Source organism: Xenopus laevis, chromosome 1L, assembly GCF_017654675.1.
Source record: "Xenopus laevis strain J_2021 chromosome 1L, Xenopus_laevis_v10.1, whole genome shotgun sequence".
In the NCBI taxonomy this organism is placed as follows: Eukaryota; Metazoa; Chordata; class Amphibia; order Anura; family Pipidae; genus Xenopus; species Xenopus laevis.
The window spans coordinates 145,146,303-145,173,467 of NC_054371.1; the positions used below are offsets into that span (position 1 = coordinate 145,146,303).

Here is a 27,165-nt window from a genome sequence, read left to right on the forward strand (position 1 = left end):
TACAGCTGCTTTGTGTAGCCCACTATATGGCCTAGGACTTGGCATTCCCGTAAAAATTGCAAAAATTGAGTTTCCATGAATGCCCATTACGGAATGCCCATTTCCCATGGATCTATTTTACTTAAATAATACAAATTTTTAAAAATGATTTCCTTTTTCTATGTATTAATAATAGTATCTGGTCCTTGATCCCAACTAATTCCAATTAATCCTTATTGGAAGCAAAACCAGACTATTGGCTTTAATTAATGTTTGCATGATCTTCTAGTAGACTTAAGGTATGAAGATCCAAATTATGGAAAGATCCATTATCTGGTAAAACCTCCGGTCCTGAGCATTCTGGATAACAGGTCCCATACCTGTATTCTATTTTATCAAGCTAATAAATGCACTGCTCGAAACATATTTAAACAGCTTCACTCAAAAATATGTCATTAGTGACTGTAAAATACAGTGTAATGCTTTAAGTTTGTACAGCAATTTCTAGGTTGTTTGACCTTACGTTATACTGCTGATGTATTGCTGCTGCTGGGTTTCTGGTTTATCTTTATAGGATCACAGTGATCACTAGCTATTTAGGTCATCTTTTTAAAGCGTTCATTAATTTTCCATGATTTCTATGAAATATTTATGCATGTACAATTCATGTTTATGTTATGTATGAAACGGCTAGAATAATCTGAGACACAGTTTTATTTATAAAAAAAATATTCATGTCTTTTGAAGCTGCTGCTGATAAGAGATTATTTTTGCTAACCAGCAAATGATGAGTTTCCATAAGTACTATAGGTGCTAGACTGAAAACTACCATATTTACTGTATTGTGCTTTCCATCAGTATTTCATTGCACATGCCTCAGTGATCCACTCTTTATCTAATATTTATAGGGGAGAAAAATAAAACAGCATAAACAGTAGGGCTTGATTAACATTCAATTAAAGTTTAGAACACATGCACAACAGCAATCTGCCACATAGAGGCATATTTGTAAATATATGCATATAATACACAAAAGCCATTAATATCCTGTACATTATATCCTTATAATACACAAAAGCCATGAATATCTTGTAAATTATATGCTTATAAACAGTGAGTTCTGATGTCATCAGTTATAAATGGTAAGTTCTGATGTCATTTCTGTCATGACTCACTGAAATTTGTGTATTATAATAAATAAAGTACCCCCAGTTGCAAAATATGAGGAAATTAGAAGTTACCTTGGAGTTCCATGACCTGTATAAAAACACTCGGCATTCGGCCTCGTGTTTTTATATGGTCATGAAACTCCTTGGTGACTTATAATATCCTTATATTTTACAAGAGGGGGTACTTTATTCACTATATAAACAGTGCTTAAGTGATGTCATCAGTAATCGGTGCTTAGTAATGTAATTTGTGTAACATAACTTACTGTTACTTGTGTAGTATAATAAATAATGTTCCCTCTGTTGGAAAATATGAAGCATTCTCTATCATTCAGCCTTTGGCTTCTTTGCACAAACTCTAAAAATCCACATTGGATCACATTGCTGGTAAGGATGGGGCGGTCAATCAGGCATCATCATAACTTTACTGAATTCTTCTAAAATCACCAACAATGTTCATCAATGTCCCCGTGGCCAGGGTGGGAGCAGAGGATCATATCAATAGCTGGTGAGCATGTTCTCCCTATGGTGGCTTGCAGTATTTGCCTATTTCATGGCCTTTATATGGTCCTATAACTCCTCTGTTATAATAGGTTTATAAATTTAGTTTACGATATGGGGTACATTATTCACTAAATATTTCATATAAGTGGGAGCGGTCATGGTTGCATTGAAGAGACCTTTTTCAAGCATTGAAAAAGGGGCCAGTAACTTTAGCAGAAGGGTTATATTTCCTGAAAATACAGCAGGGTTTATTTACATAAATAGTAAGTAATAGTGAGTAAGTGAGCACTAAGGGGTGCGATATAATGCTCCTAAGTGCCCTTGCATATGCATCTGGTGGCATGAGTAACTAAGACCTAACAACTCTAGAAATATTAGACTTTCACTTTACTAGGATGATAAATAACTATTGAAACATGTGAAAGGCAAAAAAATGGTTAAACTTATTGTGACAGTTAAAACAAAGTTTTATTAAAGGCAGATATACAGTGTATATACAATAACAAATAAAAAAATACCGCACTCAACAGGCTCGGTTAGAGTAACTGATTTTAATAAACAACCAAAAGAAATGTCACATCATAGTGATCTTCCTCAGGTTAAAAAACGATATATAGTGAACAAATTGTAGCTGTGTACAGTAGTTTATCTTTTACACTTAAAATGTCTATATCATCATACCACCGTATCTATACCTTACACAATGTGTCTGTATCACATTCAACTGACTCATCGGCATCCAGCTTGGCTTTCACACTTGTAACTTTAGATCCAAGCGCTGTCAGTGGATGAATTTCTAACGGAAAGGGAAAGGAGGATAATAATTCATATTTGTGGATGACTTACACTTAATATAAAATCATCTGAAGCATAGTTTTGGTTCCAGAGATTGCTATTATTTTCTGCTTGGGATTTAAAAGAGAAATGATGATGTTTTACAGGGATAGAGAAGCTTAAGGGGAATTAAGGTCACAACATTTTGATACATCACAGCAGGTGGAGGACTAATACATTCTACTCTATCTTATGGCTAGTGTTTCTGATGCCATTAAACCTACAATGTGGAAAATGCATGTTATGGCATTTGGATGCGAAATGGCTACAATGTTAATTAATGAATAATACAGAATGAAATTGTAATACAGTTTGCAATTGGCATTCATGAACTTTTTGGCTGCTCTGTAAACTGACTTTTACACTGCAATTTGGTGGCTAAGTCAACTCTTCTGGATGTTGTGAAGGAATAGGAATCAACTTGTACATAAAGATAAGTAATATGTACATAATAATAATAAGAAATCTAGCATCACATACAGTCTGCTGTATCTGCTCTCAGCATCCTCAAAACAGAATTGTAACTTTCAAGAAATACAAAATTGAATACCAAAGTGTAATAGCTACTCACCCCTGGTGGTCTAGGGGGACGGCGGGGTTGCCCGCCTTGTAGTCCTGCTGTGATGCCAGCTGCCTGATACTAGGGCGCGCACACTTCCTGTTCTTATAGGCTTTGGCGCTGGCTGATCCTGGCACAAAATTAAAGGTATTTAAAGGGACATTGTTAGGTTCATCTCCAAGAGTTCCTGGCTGTTATTCCTGTCTGTATCTTGTATCCAATTCCTGTTTTGACCCCTGCCTGCCTGACTAATCTGACTTCTGTGATACTGACCCCTGCCTGGTAACCGACTATTCTGAAATCCGTATTCTGACCCGTGCCTGTCTGACTCTTCTGATTGATATCCTGGTTTTGACCCTTGCCTGTCTGACTTTTCCTGAATTCTGCCTGCTTTGACTGTTTTCTTTCTGCTCCTTGAATTGCGACCTTCTGCCCAAAAGACTTTGCCTCTGCTCGTCCAGAACCCTTAGCTTAGCTCCTCTCTTAATAAGACCTGGCGGCATCCAATTAGCCGAGGGCACCTCCCGAGGTGAAATGCGGCTGTTAAAGGCAGAAGCAAGACCCGAGACCAGGGAGCTTAGCTTGGGTTCTGGATATAGGGTGCCGAACGTGACACAAAGAACTCAACCACCAACAAATGAAAAACTGCAAACTTGTTGGCATAATTTCCAAAGGTGGCCTTACATGGTAGTTATAGCCACCAATTATTTTCAGTCAGATATAGATCAGGCAAAACCTTCTGAGGGCCCCATACATAGGCCAATAAACTGTCAACTCAATCTGGAGGAGCCAAGTCAGCAGCATACATAGGCTAATAAAATGTCAACTCAGTCTAGAGGAGCCAAGTCAGCAGCTTTTGTTGGGCCATGTATGGCTAACTTTCCACGATAAAACACATGCTAATTTAAAGGTGACCCTCCTGTTAAGTATGTCATTTTTAACAGGAACTCAGCACCTGCCACAATTCCATTGCAATGTCCAATAATATGCATGTACATCTCAGGCCATAAAACAGAGGCAGATGCAGCTTCAGAAATCAGATGGCTGAATGGATTATCCTTGAATCCCATTTGGAAATTATTTGGAGACCAGATCGCAGTTGAACCGAAGTGTGTATTGTGAACTGGGCTCATTAGAAAGGAGTAGAAAAAAGCTGGATTGGTTGTGGTCAGATTTTAAGTACCAAATTTTTGAACGTGAAATGTTGGAAAGTATGAATATTAATTACATGGTCAAAGCAAGAAGAAGAAAGAAAAATATTTCAGATTAGGTACCAAAGGGGATTGTTATCCTATTTATCAAAATATGAAATGGCACAAAACACAGTGCACAAAATTAATCCATATAGTCTCACCATTAGGTGTAACCACTGCATACCTTGCCAGGCCATGGCCAGCTACAGCATTAAAGGGGTTGTTAACCTTGCAACACTGTTTTCAGTTCAGTTGTTTTTAGATAGTTCACCAGAAATAAAGACTTTTTAGTTTCAAAACAAATTTGTATGATTCGAGTTTTCACTCAGTTTTATTAAGTTTTTTTAACGATCTGATTAAATCGAGTTTTCTTTAAATAAATAAGCTAAATTCGGGCATGGAACTTTGATCGAGCTTTTTTTATTAATATTATTAGATAAATTTGGATTTTAGTAAATAACCCATTAGTTGATATATTTCTTATCTTTGGCCTTGCTAAGTAGAATCCCTAAGTTTCATTAAAGGCAGATGTTAGAATTGATACAATTGTTGCTAACATTCCACAGATACAGTCGAGACTTACATTTTGGAAAAACTGTAAAAAATAAAACACGAAATGTAATTAAAAGAAATCTTTATTTCTTGTGGACAATCTGAAAACAACTGAAGTGAAAAAAGTGTTTGGAATGTTGTTTCTAAGTGGCGTTTAGGCCTGCAGTATATGTAAAAAAAAAAACAATAACTGCTGAGCAACAGGCTTGCATTGGCTGCTGATGAAGGTCCTAACTGTTTGTTTCCATGGCAACAAGCTACAAATGTGTAACCTATTAAACATGACCATATAATGTGCATGGGGAAATTCAACAGATATTAACTATTTATGTTTTATAAAAGAAGGGGAACCATTCAAACCATAGTACTGCTATTTTCTAGCAATATTGTTTTTGTTTGTTAATCTATAAGGCATACTGTCTATGCTAGGCTGTAAAACATACAAACCGGTGATTACATACTTAAGAATAAAAGCACAAAAGCATGACATTATTTACTATGTCCATACACCTGGGCAGTTACCCATAGCAACCGATCAGCGTTTAGCTTTTTTCAGTCAGCTGTAGGTTGAACACTGAAAGCAATCATCTGATTGGTTGCCATTGGTTACCGCCCAGGTGAAAATTTGCCCACTGTTTAGGAATAACCCCCACTATAAGTTGGTTGTCCAACTTATAGTGGTGTAACTACTGAGTTTACAGCATTGTTTGCACTTGCAAAAGGTCAAATTACCCATGTTGTAATCTGGCAACAACAATATTAGAGTTTGCAGATTGAAAGTCCTGCCCGGTGCTCTGTTGTCTTCAGTTCGATTGCATACCTCCCAAAATATGAAAAATGTAAAGAGGGACAACAAGATCTGGCGCGATATGTGCAGCGAACATATCATGCCATTTCAGCCACACCCCCGAAATACCTATTTTACAACATTTTGCAGGTTATGCAAAGTTTGAATACATTTCTGGGGGTTTTGGTACATGTCTTATGTGTTATAACAGTTTTGCTAATGAAGGTGAAATTTCACCTTTACTGTTCCCTCAAGAGACTTAGTAGTTACAATCGTATCTAAGTGCAGGTGCTGGGTATTCTCGGCTCTCTGCCAAAAGCCTCCTATTTAATTAAGTTTCATAAATATTGTATCTTTTTCTGGCATCAGTACAGCAGATCAAAGAGAAACTCGGAACATATGCAGGATTGCGGTTTGAACTGTCAAAATTGGGACTGTCCCTCGAAAAATGGGACAGTTGGGAGGTATGGAATTGTTGGCGACAATCGATATACTCATTATCCAGTGCCATTATATCACACTCACTCACATATATTGAAAATTGTGTTAGTGAATTCCATTTGGAGTTTGTGGGAGAGAGTCATATGATAGCTAGTGATAAGTACTACTATTCCCTTAATATCCATTAAGAGATGATCATTCAGGTGAATCAACTGGATCAGCACTCAATTTTTCTGCCTCATCATACATGTTGCAATTAAACTGCAATGATCTGAACACATGGAATTCAACATTTGAGCCACCAATTATAACCAAAGATAACATATTGAAGTAGCAAGTGCTGCTGTGTTTCAACATAGAGAGCAAAGCGTTTTCCCCAAAGATCCACACTGTATTCTGGCAACATTCATGGCTCTGCAGTATTTGTGCCAATATTCTTATCAGTTGCTTACGTTTCTCTAATAAACCTGCACTGGGATACCAATATATCACCCAGAACATGAGTATGTATATACAACGTGCAGAACGCCAATGTTCATTAACTGAGAGCAACTGAATCGGGTTTATTTAAGAGTATTGGCGTATTGAATATACAATAAGCTCTTATGGAAGACAATTCCAGCTGGTCTTACGAGGCAGCCAAGTAATGCACACAGCAGCTAAAGTGATTGATCAATGAGCAAGAGAAACTCTCAGCTGTTATGAAGCCACGATGTGATGTAATTACAGTTGCTTCAGGGGTTAGTTTTGTAATTCCAAGAAATTGTGCAGAACAAAAGAACAGTTTCATGCACAAACATTACAGAATTTCCATTAAACATTACAGAATCCACACATTAAGGGGCCTATTTATTATGCTGTGTAAAACGAAATTCGCCAGAAAAACTGTGTAAAAAAAATGGCGAAATAAAAAGTGTGTGATATTTTACGCCATGCAAACTCAAGATTTTCCGATATTATTTTACACTGCTTCAGACCTTTGTAAGAAAGTTCTGGTGGAAGTTGCTCAAAGAAAAAGCACGTAAAAAAACCCGCTATGTTTACATCGTTTTTTACACAGCAATGTGTGGCAAATTATTTCTCTGGTTTTTTACACCACATAAATAAATCTCCCCCTAGGAAATAAGGGAAATGTGCTGTATTTTGTTAACTGCCATCTTCTTGGATACCCATTCTACTGTACTGATTCAAAAGAGAGAATTTTTTTGCCCAGAATGCAAAGCAGCGTATGATAATTTATTTCTCTGTATAAATATCTATATTATGAGAAGATTCGATATTTTTTTTTTGGTAGGCAAAGGGTTTCTCCCTCTCTCAGTTAGACCGCCTACGTGGGCAGATTCCAAGTCATCTTCACTGACAGCACCTTCTCAGGCAAGAACACTCTTCAAATATGAATTGCTGTATCCCTCAAAAAACCAAAGTTTATCGAGGGGGAGATAACAGAAAGTTTTATATAGTGTAGTATTTATAAATTGAAATTCAGATCTCACCCGTAGTGATTATTTATAACTTTATAACAGCAGTGCATTTGTTCCCCACTTTTTACTTTCTCCGTGAGAAGTTATTTAACAAAACAATCCGTGATTGAATATAATACACTTTTAAAACCATGAAAACATAAAATCCCCACTAATCACATTAGCTCTATGAGCATAAGGTGCTGTGTGCAGTGATTCCCACATTGTGAGCTGCGTAACTTGGGAGGTGATGGTATAACAACCGACCTCTAGAATCCTAGTGACCCCAGTGGTATGTTATACTCACTAGACGTGAGACAAGGAAGGCGTGGGTTAAAATCTATTTCCTCCTGTTCTGAGACTTCTTCTTTATCGGAAACATCCGTTAATAAAAAGTGTCCTGTGCATTCCGTATTGCGCTTTTGGTTCCTCAGCGTCCCTTAGAGTCCAATGCGCATATCGGTGGCACACTTCTGCAATTTCAGAGCGACGGCGTCCTCACTGACGCGTTTTGCCAAACTGGCTTCCTCTCAGACCAAAAACGCAAAACGCGTCAGCGAGGAAACTGTTCCTCTGAATTTGCGGAAGCATGTCAACGATATGCGCATTGGACTCTAAGAAGGTGAGACATGGCTTTTTCCTGTATGTGAGAGGGAGCTTGATTATATAAACTATAGTAGAGTTTGAAGCAAACACAGCAGTTGTACCAGTGCAGGGCAACAGTACATGATATTTACATTACTTTAAAGTGGACCTGTCACCCAGACACAAAAATCTGTATAATAAAAGTCCTTTTCAAATTAAACACAAAATCCAATTTCTATTTTTATTAAAGCATTCATAGCTGTTGTAAGCTCATTTAAAAATCTCAGCTGTCCATCAAATATTGCCTGCCCCTCCTCTATGCCTTAGGTATAGAGGCGGGGCAGGCAATTACTTTCACTTTCCATTCAGCACTTCCTAGATGTCACCTACATTCCCTCAGTTCTTTTAACCATTTAATTGTGTAGCCAGGGCATCAGATCCCCTATTCTGGTGTACAAACAAAATTTTGAGATTATGTAAGGCTTGCCTTAATAACAGCGTCCACAAAATGGCTCCTGCATGCTTGCTATAATTATGAATTCCCAGACTGAAGGAAACAAGATTCAAATAATTTATATAGTGTAATTAACATTCCTTTTGCTTGTCTAATGTGATAAAATAGGATTTTGAATAATTTTATTTGGGTGACAGGTCCCCTTTAAAACACTTTTCTTTTTTTGGTGTTACTGTTCCTTTAAATACCTGGCCAAAGTAACAATTTTCACCACCATAGCATGTGTAAGGAGATCTTACCTGGCGTCCCAAGATGGTGTCTCCATGTGCTTCCTCCTGGTCGCAGTTCTGTGACATCATGCCAGCGTCAGAAGACTCGCCGGCGTCGGATTGGTTGCCGGCGCCGAAGCATCAGAATGGACGCCAGCGTCAAAACGCCTGCTTGAGGACGCCAGCCTCATGACGTCACTGCGTCCGTTTTGTTGCTAAAGGAGGCCTATAAAAGACGCTGAAGCGCTGCAGACTGTGCCCTACTATAGGTTCTTCCTTTTGAGTTCCTGAGTGCGCTTCCTGTGATTATTATTCTTGATCCTGTGTATTGACCCTTGCTTGTTTCTGTGTACTGAACCTTTGCTGCCTGAACCGACCATATTGCCTGGACTTTGACTACTCTTCTTCTAAACCCTTGCCTTTAGTTGGACTGGTGCTTCCTCCTAGGTCCGCTACTCCTGGCTGAGCCTTCGGGCCCCTTACAGGATACACCACAATTCAGTGCACACAGCGTCACAAGCAGTAGAAAATGGTTTTAAAATGAATTGGTGTTTTTTTTTAAATCAATTGGTGTTTTTTAAAATCAAGCCTAAGTATAGCCATGCTCCTCTGTACTTTAGTGCATTTGTGAATTTCACTTGTTATAGCAAATTATTTAAAAAAAAAAAAAACAGATTATTTCCAAAAATTTCAGGCATAATATTCTCAAAGTTTACATGACTGCCATTATTGATGTATAAGACACTGATTGATGTTTCATAGCTGTATCTCTCTGTCCATTCCTGCACATATTTAAATCTTTCATGTCTTCACAGTGATGTTTAATAGGGAACAGACACTAGTTGCTGAAGTAGTCCAGATGGTCAGCTAAGATCATCTCTTACTTTAACTGCCAACCATCTGGCAAACCAGAATACATTCCGCCTGCGAATGTTGCTACGTAAAGTATTTTGTATTTCCGAAATGACTTCTTAATCATTTTCATGCATCTGCTGTCTCTGTAAATGCCCCTGGTATGAGTGTATATATATGAAAACCATGTTTATATTAGCAAGAATATTTCCTTCAGAATATCCTTTTTGGCTATAAAGGGGCCCATCTGAAAAGGATTTTTATAATCTGGCCTATTGTACAATATATGTTTTGTACAATACTGTTATTTTTTCCCATTTAGTATACAGGTATTGGATCCGTTATCCAGAAACTCATTTTCCAGAAAGCTCCAAATTACGGAAAGGCCATCTCCCATGGACTCCATTTAATAATCCAAATTTGTAAAAATGATTTCCTTTTTTCTCTGTAATAATAAAACAATACCTTGTACTTGATCCAAACTAAGATATAATAAATTATTATTAAAAGCAGAGCCGTCCTATTGGGTTAATTTAATGTTTACATGATTTTCTAGTAGATTTAAGGTATGAAGATCCAAATTATGGAAAAATCCAAGCATTCTGGATAACAGGTCCCATACCTGTATATATTTTCTACTATCAATTGGATACAACTGATGCCTCCTGTTATTAAACTATCTTTATTTTTTTACCCAAGCTTTTAATATGATTGTTATTTTTGGTTGGGTAGTGGGACTAGGCCCACACAGGATCTACCTACTAGCATATAAATTAAAAAATCAGGATACTTGGTTGTGTCCCCATTCCATATAGGCCACACCCTATTTTATTTATGTGTTATCTTTATTTGTTTGTTGCCACTTCTGAAATGCAAATTTCAGACACATTTGAACTTGGATGGCTTCCCCCCATGACCACATAGTAGCTTATTTATACTGTATAAACCATATCACAGCTTCTAAAGCAAAAGCATAATTTTTACCAGTGCAACGTAACAGAATATTATCTTAAAATAAAAAACAAAAATGTTTCACTTATGATGGTTGATCTTTTTGTATGGAGGGAAAATCTAATGAAAAATAGGCCTGCTAGATGGTATAAAGTGTGATTATAGAGCCATTTGGTCGTTGATGCCAAGAATGGCATGGTTATAAGATCAGTGAGGTTCCCATGTAAATAATGACATTAGGACTGTTTTTCCTAAATTACTATGTAATATCCATGTCTTACATTTGAACAATGCTTACCGCCTATAGAAGTAACTTTTGTTTTGAATTGATGTTATGCAGGTTTACCTTAATTTGCTATTATGAATTTGTGATTCTTTTATCACAAATAAAATGCAGCAAGAGTATGCAGAGATGGACTGTAGTGATATATATATATATACAACTGTATATTTAGCCTAATTGGGTTAATAAAGGGCAAGGACATCTAATCACTACATATTATATTTCCACTTCTGTTAATAAGGTACATTTTGTTTTGTGTTAGCATTATTGACTTGCACAGTCTTATATCTGTCCCAAGAGAGTGTAAATATATCTACATGCAAATCAATGGCTCACAGGTATGAAATATATAAATAAGTGCAATATGTGCTTACTTTTTACTTCCAAATGATATTTAAAGGAGAACTAAACCCTAAAAATTGATATGGCTAGGCCCTATTTCCAGACCTTACCTTCTGATACTGGGGCCCCCATGGCCTCCTTCTTAAACTATCCAAGCTCTTTTGATTTCTAGATCGTTGTGTGTTTGCTAATAATAGCGAAGTAGGAATATGTTTTGTTTTTGTTTGTTTTTTTAAGTTTTTTGCCCCCAAATTGTACAGACAGGAAGGCTATTGTATTAACACCTTGTGGGGGGGGGGGCTGGAGGGACAGACCATTTCTATCTTTATCAGAATGAAAGGCAACGTGCATCAAACAGACGTGCCATTTCGACTCGCAGAGGTTCATCGGAATGTTCATGGGTTTGCCCAAAAATTCTTGGATCATGTTCTTTTCAATACAAAATGTTATGGTAGGAGATCAGCCAACCCTGGGGTTGATCATCCCCATATGTTTAAATCCTTCATCTGCATGTTGGGGAGGGACAATGTGACATGGCGTGTGTAGTGGGGCCCGTTGGGGACAGTAGAGCAAGTGGGTCACTTTTAACACTTCCCTGTTGCCCAATATGCAACGACTCATGACTGTTCATTACTGTAGAAGGCCTGCACCTAGAGCCACTGAGCAGGATACAGTTACTTTTTAGGTTGCAAGTCTACACTTTTTTTGTGAATAAAAAATTGTATTTGCTTTTACTATAAAGATACATATTTTATATATTGAACTTATTGTACAAGCCTAAAGTTTTGGCTTATCAACAGCAGCAATGATCCAGGTCTTCAAACTTGTCACAGGGGGTCACCATCTTGGAAAGTGGCTGCGACACTTATATGCTCAGTGGGCTCTGAGCAGCTGTTGAGAAGCTAAGCTTAGGGGTCGTTGCAAATTTACAAGCAGAAAATAAGGTTGGCCTGTAATATAAACTGAGGCTACAGGGCAGATTATTAAATTCTGATGCTAGTTGCACTGGTTTTTGTGCTGCCATGTAATAATTATCTATATTAATTACTAATCAGCCTTGTATTGTGACATTTCTATTCTATGTATACTGTATATTGTAAGTCGGTCCCTAAGCTCTATAAGTGACAGTAGCACAGAGCATGTGCAGTGAATCAGAAGAAAAGAAGATGGGGAGCTACTGGGGCATTTTCAGAGGCACAGATCTTCTCAGCTTAAAGGCTGTAGTTGCCTTGGGCTGGTACAAAAACCCAAAACATAATGTGCAATATTTCTAGCCTGTTTCTTTAGTCAAGCTTTAGTTCTCCTTTAAAGGGCGATATCTAAAAAAATTAAATATATTTTCAGCACAGTCCCTTCTAGCTGAGAAATGCAGAATTACAGCAGTCTTCCAAAAAGTCAATTTTAAGCAAATAGAACTTTTACAAATATTTTCCCTTTGTAGTAAAAGAGCAAGAAGGCTGCATAAATCTATGTTAGCAGACAAACCATCCTACTGTGCTTATTTATACTGTATATGCTTACATTGTTTTATTAGTCTTAAGTTACACTTAGTTATTATCAAGTACAGTTAATTTCTTATTATTACAGAAACAAAAAAAACAAATCAAGACCAATGTACAATCAATCAAAAATCAGAAATAGTTTTTTCTAAATTAACATTTCCGGCGAACGGGCGCTACCCCGGAAAATCACTAATGCGCATGTTACTGAACGTTATCTCGGTCGCCAGAGTTGACTTCACCACCTCAGACCAGGCAAAGTGCTAAAAAGAAGCTAGATCTTTCTTGATCTTCTTCCGTTAGCAGTTACTGTGTTAGTAATAAAAAAGAAGGCAATCGAAAACACAAGCAGCAGAATATCTCCTGAGCCCATTACAGCTCAGCACTTGTGGTATTCTTTGAAGCGTAAATTTGGAGCCAATGAATAATTCAACTATAAACCCTAATCTTTTATTAAGCTAAATTTATTGAAGAGAAAAATGTCCTTTTATTCAAAAAAATTAGAAAAAAATTAAGCCTTTGTTTAGCATCATGTTTTTTTTAGATATATAAAAATCTATTTGTAACAATGGCTTATAAGCAGGACAGCAGCCATCTTGATGTCACTAAATGTGCTATAGTGTATTTAGTGCACAAATATCTAAAAGCAAAACAGCTAGTCTTAATTATATGATAGGTATATATATATATATTTACATTCTGATAAAGCATCACACATTAGCCTCATCATCCCAATATAGGGGCAAATTCACTAACCAGCGAAAATTTGCCAGCGCTGGCTTCGCACACACTTCGTCAGACGTAAATTCGCCTGGACAACGCTAATTCACGAAGATCCGAAGTTGCGCACAGGGTAACAAAATTACGCTCAGCAGTTCGAAGTTACGCTAATGATGGCTAATTAGCATAAGACGTGCAGTTAAATTATAATGGGCGTATATGCTGCAGCAAATACATTACACTACACAAGCCTGGGAACCTTAATAAAATTATATAAAGTTGTTATAATACCCTCCACATGTGCCCACAGTATAGTTTAGGTGCCCTATGTTAGCAAATGTAGGGGGGGGAAGGAGGGTACCCCAAAAAAATTTTACGATCTTTTTCAGTCTATCACCCTTTAAAGTGGACCCGTCACCCAGACACAAAAATCTGTATAATAAAAGTCCTTTTCAAATTAAACATGAAATCCAATTTCAATTTTTTATTAAAGCATTCATAGCTGTTGTAAACTCATTTAAAAATCTCAGCTGTCAATCAAATATTGTCTGACCCGCCTCTATGCCCGTGGCATAGAGGCGGGGCAGACAATTACTTTCACTTTCCATTCAGCACTTCCTACATGTCACAGCTTTCCCCACATTCCCCCGTTCTCTTTACCATTTAATTGTGTAACCAGTACATGGGGATGGACATCAGGTCCCCTATTCTGGTGCACAAACAAGATTCTGAGATGATACAAGACTTGTCTTAATAACAGTGTGCACAAAATGGCTCCTGCCTGCTTGCTATAATTATGAATTCCCAGACTGAAGGAAACAAGATTCAAATAATTTATATAGTGTAATTAGTTCATTTTGCTTGACTAATGTGATAAAATAGGATTTTGAATAATTTTTTTGGGTGACGGGTCCACTTTAAATAGGAAAAAACGCCAGCGTTTTTTGGGACTTAGAAAATTTTTCAACTATATTTTGAGGAACTCCTATCTACTCTATTGCACTTCGCCTGGTCTGAGGTGGCGAAGGCAAGTCTGGCGATAGAGGAAACGTTCAGTAATATCAAAATTTGCGTAGTAACACTACCGAAAATTTGCCTGGCGTTAGAGGGTGAAGTTACGCCAGAGTCTATCTCCTTGGCGAAATTACGCCAGCGAATTTACGCCAGCTACCATTAGTAAATCGGTGAAGTGCCGAAATGATGTCACGCTGGCGAATTTTCGCCATGGTTAGCTACTTTGCCCTTTAGTAAATTTTCCCCATATTGTTATGTGTTTTAAATGTGCATCAAGACATGTCTGTAAAAGTCCCATTCTTGGGGCAAAGTCTACTTTCTGAAAATATATAAACAGTAGTAGAAAAAGAGAGTGAGTAAAACAAGTGGCTGCATTCTAATCCGTCCTTCAAATTCAAAATACAGAGCACATTTGGAAACAGAAGCTTACTGGAGGGAGTGTGGGTCCCACATGAACCCTTTCCTGGCTGATATCATATTGGGATTTGTTTCTGTATTGAAAAGGCAGATTTGAAGTTCCCAAGGATACGAACAGCATCAGGGTGTTCAGGACTTCTGTTTGATTCGAATGTTGGTTCAAGGGAAAAACAAATAGGTAAGCCCTATTTGGCTCAAAACATTTGTGGCCCATTTAACATTATGTGGCAGAAACTGAGCTGCTCGTACAGAGATCTCTTCATAAAGATATGATGAGAATAGGGTTGCAGTCTATATGTTTTATACAGATGTTGACATAGGAGGAGGGGCAATGAAGTTGACCTCTAAAGCAAGAATCTGGGGAGCCACTTTCCAGGGCAGCCTTGTTAGCCCAAAAGTACATACACAGGGTTATTTATTTATTTATTTTAGAGTTTTTTTTATACCTTGAATGAACTCGAAGTGTTTCTAATTTAAGAAAAAATTTGAATGGAGAAAACTCGAGTCAGGGAGTTGGGGGTTAATAACCCGAAAACTTAAATTGATTGAGTTTTCGGCGGGAAAAACTTGAATTGCTCGAATTGATCAAGTTTTCGGGCAACACCTTTCGAAAAAAACTCGAACGTCATGCAGGCTATTAATATCTTCAAATGGTTCAAAGGACTTCTGCCATTGACTCCCACATGACCTCGACAGGTTTTAGATGTGTATTTTCAGATTCTAGATATTTCCAGAGTCGGGGTATGATAAATCTAGAAAAATTAGAGTTTTTTGTTTTTAAAAATTTTTTTTTTAATTTTTTTAACCTGAAAAACGTTTTGAAGAAAAAACCCCTTGAAAATGAGAATTTTCGTGGAAAACACAACTCGAACCTTAATAAATCTGTCCTACAGTGTATGTGCATTTTCAGGCCAAAAACTGCTGAAATGTAGCTATAGAGCACACGTTTGCATAGAATATAGCAGATAAGCTCTGTAGACTTCAATGAATTTAGTTATTACATAGTAAAGTAAACATGGTTCAGATGTTATTTATCGCTCTCTACAGAATTGTAGTTTATTTGTAGGTGCTGGATACCAACTAACAAACTTTGACTGACATTTTTAACTTTATGGGGCACATTTACTTCGCTTGAGTGAAGGAATAGAATAAAAAAAACTTTGAATTTCGAATGTTTTTTTGGCTACTTCGACCATCAAATTGGCTACTTCGACCATCGAATTGGCTACTTCGACCTTCGACTGCGACTTCGAATTCAAACTAAAAATCGTTCAACTATTTGACAATTCGATAGTCGAAGTACTGTCACTTTAAAAAAAACTTTGACCACCTACTTCGCCACCTAAAACCTCCCGAACATCAATGTTAGCCTATGGGGAAGGTCCCCATAGGCTTTCCTGCCAATTTGGGATCGAAGGAATTTCGTTCGTTCAATGGATTAAAATCCTTCGATTCGAAGGATTTAATCGTTCAATCGAACGATTATTCCTTCGATTGTTCGATCGAACGAATAGCGCTAAATCCTTTGACTTCGATATTCAAAGTCGAAGATTTAACTTCAAGGGTTGAATATCGAGGGTTAATTAATCCTCGATATTCAACCATTAGTAAATGTGCCCCTATGTGTAACTGGTCCTTTAAAATTACAAAATTCAAGCTGCAATGAAATTGTTAAATGTTAAAGTGCACTGTGCTGTTTTTCGATGCTACTGAAGGGTGGCACCTTATTTACCTTTACATATTCTGCTAAAGCTGGATAACAGTAACCTTTTGGCTGTATAATACATGGGGTGTTAAATTGCAGGGACCACAGACCTCATTGTATGTATTAGGGTTGGTTGGTGCCTTTTCTGTATTGCTTATGCTCATAGCTTTCTGATCTGAACATCATGATATACAGGTATGGGACCTGTTATACAGAATACTCAGGACCTAGTGTTTTTCAGATAAAGGATCTTTACATACCTTAAGTCAACTTAAATCATCTAACATTAACTAAATCGAATATAATTGTTCTGCATCCAATCAGGATTTATTATATCTTAGCTGGGATCAAGTACAAGGTACCGTTTCATTACTACAGAGAAAAAGGTAATAATTTTAAAATTTATTTGATTATAATGGAGTCTATGGGAGACTCCATTATATGAGAGCTTCATGGATAATGGGTTTCCGGATAACAGATCCTATACCTGTACTGGATATAGTTACAGTACCCTTTAAATCTGAGTAGGGAAGTATTTCTACACAGTGTCTGTGTATTCTATACATATATATTTATGGTAAGGATGACTGGCTTTTCTGTGATTTTTATATTGTTTTAGACTTTTTTTTACTTTTTAAAAACAAACCGCATTGCCTGCTTTGACCATTGAATAAGCAGGTATTCTTTTGGGGGTATCTCATATCCAGAGTATTTAACTTCTATGAATAAAACTGACTTTTTCTCCAAGTAGGATTTTTGTTTTCAGTGAGTGATTGATAAAGCACAGTAACACCGTTTCAGAAAAGCACTCGATAAATACGTGTACAGCTTGGACAAATAACCTATTGAATGCATCCTCATTTTTTCTCCCGTTTGTTTATCAAAACACTCTTTCTACTCAAAAGCAGGCTTTCATTTGCCATAGTCTACAGTGCTGGCATTATGTATGTCACCACAGAGGGTTCCCCCCACACAGCAGTAATTATCTACAAGACTGCTTTGTTCACACTAGTTAGTTTGTACAGCATACAGCAATGATCATCCTGTTCCTCCTCTGCCCTGACCTATTTCTCTTTAGGTTTCCAAAACAGTCACAGATTATTTCTGTCAACAACAAATTGCCAATAGCTCATAAGTTGAAAGCGTTTTGCAAAAAACTGTGGACCATACATAGCTTTATTTAGTTAAAGGCTGTCTCCCATAGACTCCACTATAATAAAATAATCCAAATTTTTAAAAAAGATTTCCTTTTTCTCTGTAATAATAAAACAGTAGCTTGTACTTGATCCCAACTAAGATATAATTAATCCTTATTGGAAGCAAAACCAGCCTATTGGGTTTATTTAATGTTTACATGCTTTTCTAGTAGACTTAAGGTATTAAGATCCAAACTACAGAAAGATCCATTATCTGGAAAACCCCAGGTCCCGAGCATTTTTGATAACAGGTTCCATACCTGTACTAGAAAGCACCATGAAAACATAATATTGGAGAACAGTAATAAATCCACATTTTAAGCTTTCCTTAATTATTTTGTAGGCCACATACAGGTTTTTATTTTTGTGGGGACACATAAAAACTGTCCATAAAGCATGCTAGTTGATCTAAGAACTGATCACAATTGGTAATAACCTATGTGGACACAAGACAATTATGGGGCAATGTTATAGGAAGTTTCCTCTAATATTAAATAGTCTTTAGGGCTCATTTAGTAAAAAGTGTAAGAATGTGCACATTCTACATCCACATTCCTTCACTAAAAAGTTACTGCTTTATATGTCTTGATTTTTCTCTGCTAGTTAAAATGGCCGTTGAATGTATTTTACATTACTGGAAAACAACAGCTAGACTCCCTTGGCTGACAGCAACAAATAACTTTGTGTGCCAGACATGCCAGCCAGTGGGTGACAGAGTGAATTCCATGCAAATGACTGAATCATTTTGCATCGGATGAAGCCAGTTAAGTATTTTTTTTTATCTGCACGTTGAGAGCACACCATAGAGGCAGCTGATGGTATGCATGTAGGATTAGTGCACAAGTAGTGGGCAGAACTCAGGACACTGAGCCTTGTGTGCAGAATACAAATGCAGGCTTGAGATCGAGAATTTGTCTTCCCCTCCTTTGTTGTGGGTCTGTTTGGTGATACACTGAGCTTGGATCTCTTGGAGAGCTTTCCCAACCTTCCCCCTACTCCACAAGCATCCATGGAAGTATGTTGAAAAGCAAAGGGCTGAGAACAATAGGATAAAGAATTCAGCCAGACGATGAGCCACAAAAACATAAATACTAATGCGCCCTCTTTTCTAATACACAACTTGCCTACACAAGAAAAAATATAACAGAACTATATAGCCAAGAGCTTGTGGGCCGTGCAATTTGAGGCGTTTTTGTGATAAATTTGATATCAAAAACTGATGTTTCTGAGAACATATAAAACACATGGTACAGTGATGTGCCCAATTATTTTGGACAGAAGAATCAGGTCAGAAACTACATAGGACAATGTGACAATGATTATATATGTTTCTCTTTATAATAAGTTTATAATAAATACAGATTGATGTGTACCCCTTTACTACCAATCCCTCTTCTGTTGCCACTTTTCCACCACATTATGCCTATTATTATTCACTAGTGTCATATAGCATGGGAAGCCACTATTGCCTAGTGTTGCTCTCACCTATCTACCAGAAACTAGAACTAGTTTCAATAAAATGGCCTTTAGGTCTACTAGGATGTCTTCAGTGATGAAATCCATACTGCAATACTGTGGTTCCTGAAATAAAAGTAAACACTATACATTTGGGTAGAGTAGATCCAAACAGTTAATTAAATACCTCTATCTTGTAATACCAATGGTATGAAACCCAGAGCAGCCTAGATTGTGGAAATTACAGTTACTACCACAAACAGCCATTACTGATATTGCTTTATATGAACCATAAGCCCTACTGTGTCTCTGGGAAGAGCTTAGCGCTAGTCACCCATTGGAGTATTTTGGCCATACAGGTGAGCTAAGATTTCTAAACATTACATTTCTATGATTTGATTGCAGAAACATAAATAAGGCAAAAATGTTTCCCCACTAATCTGATATGCAGTGAGTTTGTGAAGGACCTTAAATTGTCAGCCCAGGGCCTACAATTTTAATTATTTTTTTTACTGTAAATCTCTTTTGTAACAAATGTCTCTAATAGATCTGTCCAATTAACTTTCATGCAGGTGGGCTGCGAATTTTTCTGCAGTGAGCACAAAATGGGACATTCTCTTGGTTGTTTGCTTTACTGCCTGAATTATTACATTCAAGGGAATATTGCACACCTCCCAACTGTCCCGTTTTTCGTGGGACAGTCCTGATTTTGGCAGCTCAGCCCCCAATCCCATTTTTTTACTGAAATGTCCTGCAGAAAAAGATACAAAGTTTCTAAAGATTTAATTAAATAAATAAGAGGATTTTAGCAGAGCACAGAATACTCAGCACCTGCACTTAGATTCATTTGTAACTATTTAAGATAATGGGTCCATAAATATTTTATTGGTGCTGCTAGAATTGGACGCTGACCCCTCCTAACCCCCTCCTGACCACCCACCCCCGGTTTATATTTATTTTGTATAGTTTTTGAATTATTTGCCTTTTTCTTCTGACTCTTTGCAGCTTTCAAATAGGGTACACTGATCCCATCTAAAACAAATGTTCTGTAAGGCTACACATTTATTGTTATTGCTATGTTTTATTACTCATCTTTCTATTCAGGCCCTCTCCTATTCATATTCAAGTCTCTTGTTCAAAGAAATGCATGGTTGTTAGGGTAATTTGGACCCTAGCAACCAGATTGCTGAAATAGCATGGGCTGGTTTCCAGTGTGAAAACCACGAATTAACCATGAATTAGAGTGGTCTCATTGCAATAATCATAATCTTTCTATGATCTGACCTTTTTAGTGGGAGAAGTATCTTGGATTCTTAACTCTTTCACATCTTGTCTTCTTGAATTTCAATTGAAATTGTTGAAAGGAAATAGATAATAAGGGTTTTGGGTGCTTGAGTCTCCCACCATGTGTGGAGCATCAAGACCACTTTATCAGACGGACATCAGGAACGGAACAAAGACTGATCTTTGAAGCATAAATTAAACAGTTACCTTTCATCACATGTATTTTGCGGTATTTTCACATTTGATAATAAGGTTGAAACACACCTCATTTGCTTAAACATGTGACTATACACAATTCTGAAAGGTCTGATGTTTGACCCTGTTTGCTCTCAAGATCAACTGTATGTTGTAAAAAAACTGCTTACTAAATAGATATCGAATTAGGTAATTAAGGCAGTCAGTAAGAAAATGCTGCATATCAAATTGGAGAATAAGGAGAACTGGAGAGTTTACCGCTTGCCATCATTGGAAATGCTGTGAAAACTAATGGTCCATTTGACATTCAAGGGTTTGTGATGCACTTTCTCTGCTACTTGTTTTCCTGTGGATTTAACTACACTTACTGAGTCGTAAAGGTTTTTTTTTTCCTTTGCTTTCTGTACACAAACTGCTGGTTAAAATCTGTGTAGAAGCAGATCAATGAAAAATCAATTATGTTATGCAATTATCTTTGCTTGCAGTGCAGTAATTGTGGCTATTATGCTTTCTTCCATTTGAGTCAGCATTAAGACACAGAATGGACTAAATGGGTATGGATTTTAGTGGGCTAGCCTCCCCATTGTGAGCTATAAATGAAACCACTAGTGCAGGCCCATTTAGTGGGCCCTGAATTCCAAAAAAATGCCTATGCTGGAGATGACCTTTGGATGTCACAGTGGAAGTCAAATAATAAATTAAACCCATAATTGTTTTTTAGACAAAAGGGCAGATACAATTGGGACTGATTTTCAGCTCTTCTATACCTTGCCTACCACTTCCATGATTTCTCATAGAAATATGCTTTTTAGAATTTACAGATTGATGGAGGATGATGTCTCTTTTGAATTTTAAAGGGGTGGTTCACCTTCAAACTAACCTTTAGTATGTTCTAGAATGGCTAAGCTTTTCAATTGGTCGTCATTATTAATTTTGTATAGTTTTTGAATTATTTGCCTTTTTCTTCTGGCTCTTTGCAGCTTTCAAATGGGGGTCACTGACCCCATCTAAAACAAATACTCTGTATGGCTACACATTTATTGTTATTACTAGGTTTTATCACTCATCTTTCTATTCAGGCCTCTCCTATTCATATTCAAGTCTCTTGTTCAAATAAATGCATGGTTGATAGGGTACTTTGGACCCTAGCAACCAGATTGCTGAAATGGCAGACTGGAGAGCTGCTGAATATAAACCTAAATATCTCAAAAACCACTAATAATAAAAAATGAAAACCAATTGCAAATTTTCTCAGAATATAACTCTCTACAGCATATTATCAGTCAAAGGTGAACAACCTCTTTATATAAGACTTTATATTGCCTCTAAAAATTTCAAGCAGATTTGAAAAAGCAATCTTATTTACTGTATTTCTTGCTAGGTGACCCTGGCAGTTAAGTGTTTCATAAAGGTGACGGTGGAACTGTTCTTAAGAGATGGTGACATGATTATCTAACATATAGAGAATTTTATGGAGATGGTGAAGAACAGTTCAGGTACAGTTATGGGACCTGTTATTCAGAATGCTCGGGATTTGAGTTCTTCCGGAGTTCTTCAAACCTTAAGTCTACTAGAATGTCATTTAAACATTAAATAAACCCAGTAGGCTGGATTTGCTTCCAATAAGGGTTAATTATATTTTAGCTTGGATCAAGTACAAGGTACTGTTTTATTATTACAGAGAAAACGAAAATCAATTTAAAAAATGTGGATTATTTGGATAAAATGGTGTCTATGGGAGAGGGCGTTTCCGTAATTCGGAGATTTCTGAATAACGGGTTTCCAGATAACAGATCCCATACCTGTACTAATCATAGGGAGCATGTAACTGGGATGTTTTATGGCAGGGTGTGGTAAAAAATGGATGACCCCCAAGGAATTGACATCTGATTGTATGCTTTTATTATTATATTATCACCTCAACAATGCTTGTGCAAAAATCATCAGACTAATGGACTCTTTCAAGTACTGTATGTTAGAGCTAGTATCACATGACTGAAAAGTAGTAGATCAGCTCAGATATAATTAAGAGGAAATGAAATGTTACTGGATAATAATGTATAAATGTCACTCTGTAAATTCTGTTGTCTGTCTGTTTAAGGGTATTGAGCCATTTATCTATAGACTCCATATTTATTGCTTAGTTTGAGTCAATATTTACTTGAGAATGACAAGGCTTTTTTTTTAATGACTTGCAAAATCCTGTAAATACCACAGCAGAAAACAAATGGAAAAAGCTAGTTAATTCACTCACCATATGCTAATGCCTTTCTTAAAAGATTAGTAAGGTGGCATGAGCTGTATGTTCTGTGTGAAGCAATCAGCAGATATATGAGATGAAATGCTGAGCGGTGTGCTGCTTTTTGAGGCTGTTGCCTCAAACCATGGAGTTTCTTAACCCTTTTGACTGCCTGCCTATCCTGGCGTTTTGGTGCAAAGTATGATTCCCATAGAGTAGTATAAAACCCAGAAACATAGAGCCTGGTACTCTGTAACTGTCATGCTCTTCTGAGAACTATACTTTTATTTCTGATTACTCCATAGTGTAGGCTAAGGGGCTTATGGGGACAATGTACATGTTATTGACTGTATATCAAGAATCATTTATCAATTAACACATATAGTTATTTGACAACAGATAAGTTTGCTTGTAACTGCTGCTGCTTTAGCCAATAATTACATTCTCTTTTGCAGAGGGAAACCAAGGGACAGTTTCTTCTAGACCACATTTGCAACCATTACAATCTTCTGGAGAAGGATTACTTTGGCATTCGTTTTGTTGACCCAGAAAAGCAGAGGGTATGTATCCATACTTCCAGTGTATTTTATTGATAATTTCTGTTCAATTGGCACTTGGAGAAAACTAACAAATAAATACCTTGTCACCTTAAGATACTCTGTCTGGGGAAAAGTAGATGCAATAAAAAGGCAGCTGTCGCATTGCTATCAAAATAACTTGTACATCAATATACAGTATATTCTCGAAATATTTTGAATGGGCCGCCTATGAGTGGCATTTGAATGTGCAGTTTGGTTTTCCAATGAGAAATAACTCAGTATATTATAGGTATAAAGCAGGCTCCCTTGACCCTAGCATATCTCTCCAGATTGAGCCAGTTCTCTCACTTCCTTACATTGGGATAGAGTAAGGAAGAGTCCTGCACGGGTCTGTTTTTTCACACTCGTGCCTAACCCATACCCGCTTACTCTAAGCCTACCCGCACCCGCTTTCTGAAACCAAAGGAAACCAACCCGCATTAAGCATTGCGTCACTTGGATGTGACATCACTTAACCCGGAAGTGATGTCACAGAGCAATCATTCTTACATTGTAAAAGGTAATTTTTACCTTACTGTTCCCTAAATGCACGGTGGGGACATCAAGTAGATTCCATCCGAGTCCCCAATGTTATTAATAGGGAAAAAAGATAAATATATAGGAATGCCGGTATTTTTTTCCAGAAAAGGTGGCAACCCTACGGGTAACCCACGGGCACCCACTGGTAACCAACCCGACGCACTACTCTAGATTAAGGGTAATGGTACACAGGATTTTTGTTGCTCTTTGGAAGGTGAACAAAACACTCAAAAGTATCCCCCATTGATTTAGAATAGAAATTGCCTGCAAAGTGAGAGGAGCTTATTGCAATGTCATGAACAGACGCCCAGACAACTGTGTTTAATTTAAAAATAAATAAATGCCTGCGACTCCAGGTTCCATACCTGATTGTAGGACTTATTTAATACATTACTGGTATTCTTTATATTTGTTCAATTTTTGACTCATATTTGACCCTCTTGCCTGTACCTAAACACAGTGTTGGCTGCTTACCCATGCCATTGTGTCTATATTGATTGAGAAACTGTTTAACCCTTCAGATACCCTGCTTCTGGACTTGGCCTTTTTTTTTAAATTTAGCTCTGTCCATGTGGCTCTGACATTTGTAGCAGTGACTATCACTTTGCATCAGTAGGCACTTGCTGGTGATTCGACTTTACAGTAAATCTGGTGAACTTTCTAGTGATTTGTCCTTAGCAGTTAAAAAATAAAAATATCTCAGAATTATAAATAGAAAATGAATGTAAATTGCCAAATTCCTTACAGAGGTACCCCTAATCAAGTTTATATCGATACATTTTTGGGTTTAGATCTTTAAAATATTTTGTCATTGATTGTATGAAGAGTGAATTCTCATTAAAGCATCATCTTGCATATTCAGTTAAACATTGTTTCAGTTCCGAAAAGCAGTACATCTATGGGATCCATTACCCGGAAGCCCATTAGTTAGAAAGCTCCAAATTACCCGGAAGTCCATCTCCCATAGACTCTATTATAAGCAAAGAATTCTAACTTTTAAAAATGATTTCCTTTTTCTCTGCAATAATAAAACATTTCCTTATACTTGATCCCAACTAAGATATAATGAATCTTTCTTTGAGGCAAAACAATCCCATTGATTTTATTTAATGTTTAAATTATTTTTTTTTAGTATACTTAGGGGCACATTTACTAAGGGTTCAATATCGAGGGTTAATTAACCCTCAATATTCGACCATCGAAGTAAAATCCTTCAACTTCGAATATCGAAATTGAAGGATTTACCGCATTTACTTCGATCGAATGAACGAACAATTCGAAGGATTTTAATCCATCTATTGAACGATTTTCCTTCGATCAAAAAAAGCTTAGAAAGCTTATGGGGAAGGTCCCCATAGTCGAAGTAGCCTATTCGATGGTTGAAGTACCCAAAAAAATACTTCGAAATTCAAAGTATTTTATATTCGAATCCTTCACTCAAGCTTAGTAAATGTGCCCCTAAAAGTATGGAAATTCTTTCTTTTCTTGCTGACAAATGTCCTCATTATTCTGCTTCTAGCTTACTTGCCTGCATACTTTAACTGCAATGTCTTGAGGTGGAGTAATGACGGACCATCAAGGTATCATTCAGCACCACATTAACTTTTCTTCTGTGCAGTGATAGTGAATTTAAAGAATAACCCGGACATTTTCTTAACTTCAGGCTTAGTGTAGGAGCATGCATTTTTATGGATGAAAGTTGTTTGTTTTATTTTACTACTCATTGTTTATATCATAGGTTGTAGATACTTTAATATAAGGTCTGCCATATTCTGTTTTACACAAGAAAGGGAATATGAGGACACCCCAGATGCAGAAATTGGGACTGCTAAATACCTTTACAGTATTTTTAACACTAAAGGTGGCCATACACTATTAGATCCGCTCATTTGGTAAGGTCGCCAAACAAGCAGATCTTAACCCGATGTGCCCACTAACGGCTGGGCAATATAGGGTGAATCTGACCGTTCGGCCAGAGGGCCGAACAATATGATTACAATGCTGCGAATGGGCACCGATGGGTCACAGAACCGCATCAAAAGAGAAAAAAAATCATACTTGACCGATCGATATCTGACCGATTTTTGTCCTGGTATCGATTGGGAGGACCCGTCTGGAGCCCCCACACACGGACAGATAAACTGCCGAAACGGTCTAAAGGACCGATATCGGCACCTTTAATCTGCCCGTGTTTGGCCACCTCAAGACTTTTAGTACTGTAAACCAGTGCTTTTCCCTGTTTTCCACCCAAGATGATCTGCCGCCCACCCCCAACACCTTGCGGCTGCTTGGTCTTCATTTTTCCATCCCTTCATTTAGGCTACTGATTAAATATATCCCACTGTAGAAATTAATGATTCTGGAGTGACTAAATGCAAGAATAGGATGCAAATTAGCACTCTTTAGGGTAGCAGCAATCTCATCTGTTAGCACTTTAAATATCTGTGTTGTGAGTTAGTGATAAATGATTGATTTTTGCTGTGATTCGGGAAGTGCTATAATAGCATGTCTAAATTAAAAAACCAAATCATTGCTTTGAAATTCATAGACATGATGATTACCTAAATCACAAGGTATTTAACTACAAACAAACAACAGTACATTACATCATATTAAAGGCTGACTGTAAATAAATAATAGGGTAATGGTGGAATGAGCCTTGCATACCAGACATTTGCAATCACATCGTTAGAGCTAATACAGAACTTATATAAATTCAGAAACAAATAAATGGGGACTGCATTTAAAATGTATTCTGTCATTTGATTTTAAGAAAATTTTATTTTTTGTTAAAGTGGACCTGTCACCAAGACACACAGAGCTATATAATAAAAGTCCTTTTCAAATTAAACATGAAATCCAATTTCTATTTTTTATTAAAGGATGTATAGCTGTTGTAAGCTTATTTAAAAATCTCAGCTGTCAATCAAATATTGTCTGCCCCTCCTCTATTACTTAGGCATAGAGGCAGGAGAGGCAATTACTTTCACTTTCCATTCAGCACTTCCTAGATGTCACTGCTCTTCACAAACTCTCCCGTTCTCTTCACCGTTTAATTGTGTAGCCAGTAGTGATGTTCGGGTCGAGAATTTCTCGACCCGCACCTGAC

The 27,165-nt window shown here is 37.1% G+C and overlaps 1 protein-coding gene across 2 annotated transcripts in view; it reads left to right on the forward strand.

Moving 5' to 3' along the window:
- frmd3.L (FERM domain containing 3 L homeolog) overlaps positions 1–27,165 on the forward strand; it is a 127,369-nt gene that overhangs the window by 40,845 nt on the left and 59,359 nt on the right. For both annotated transcript variants that reach the window (XM_041564402.1, XM_018258936.2), the window contains exon 2: positions 23,394–23,498. In XM_041564402.1, the coding sequence (XP_041420336.1) occupies positions 23,394–23,498 (105 nt within the window). The remainder of the gene's footprint in view (positions 1–23,393; positions 23,499–27,165) is intronic.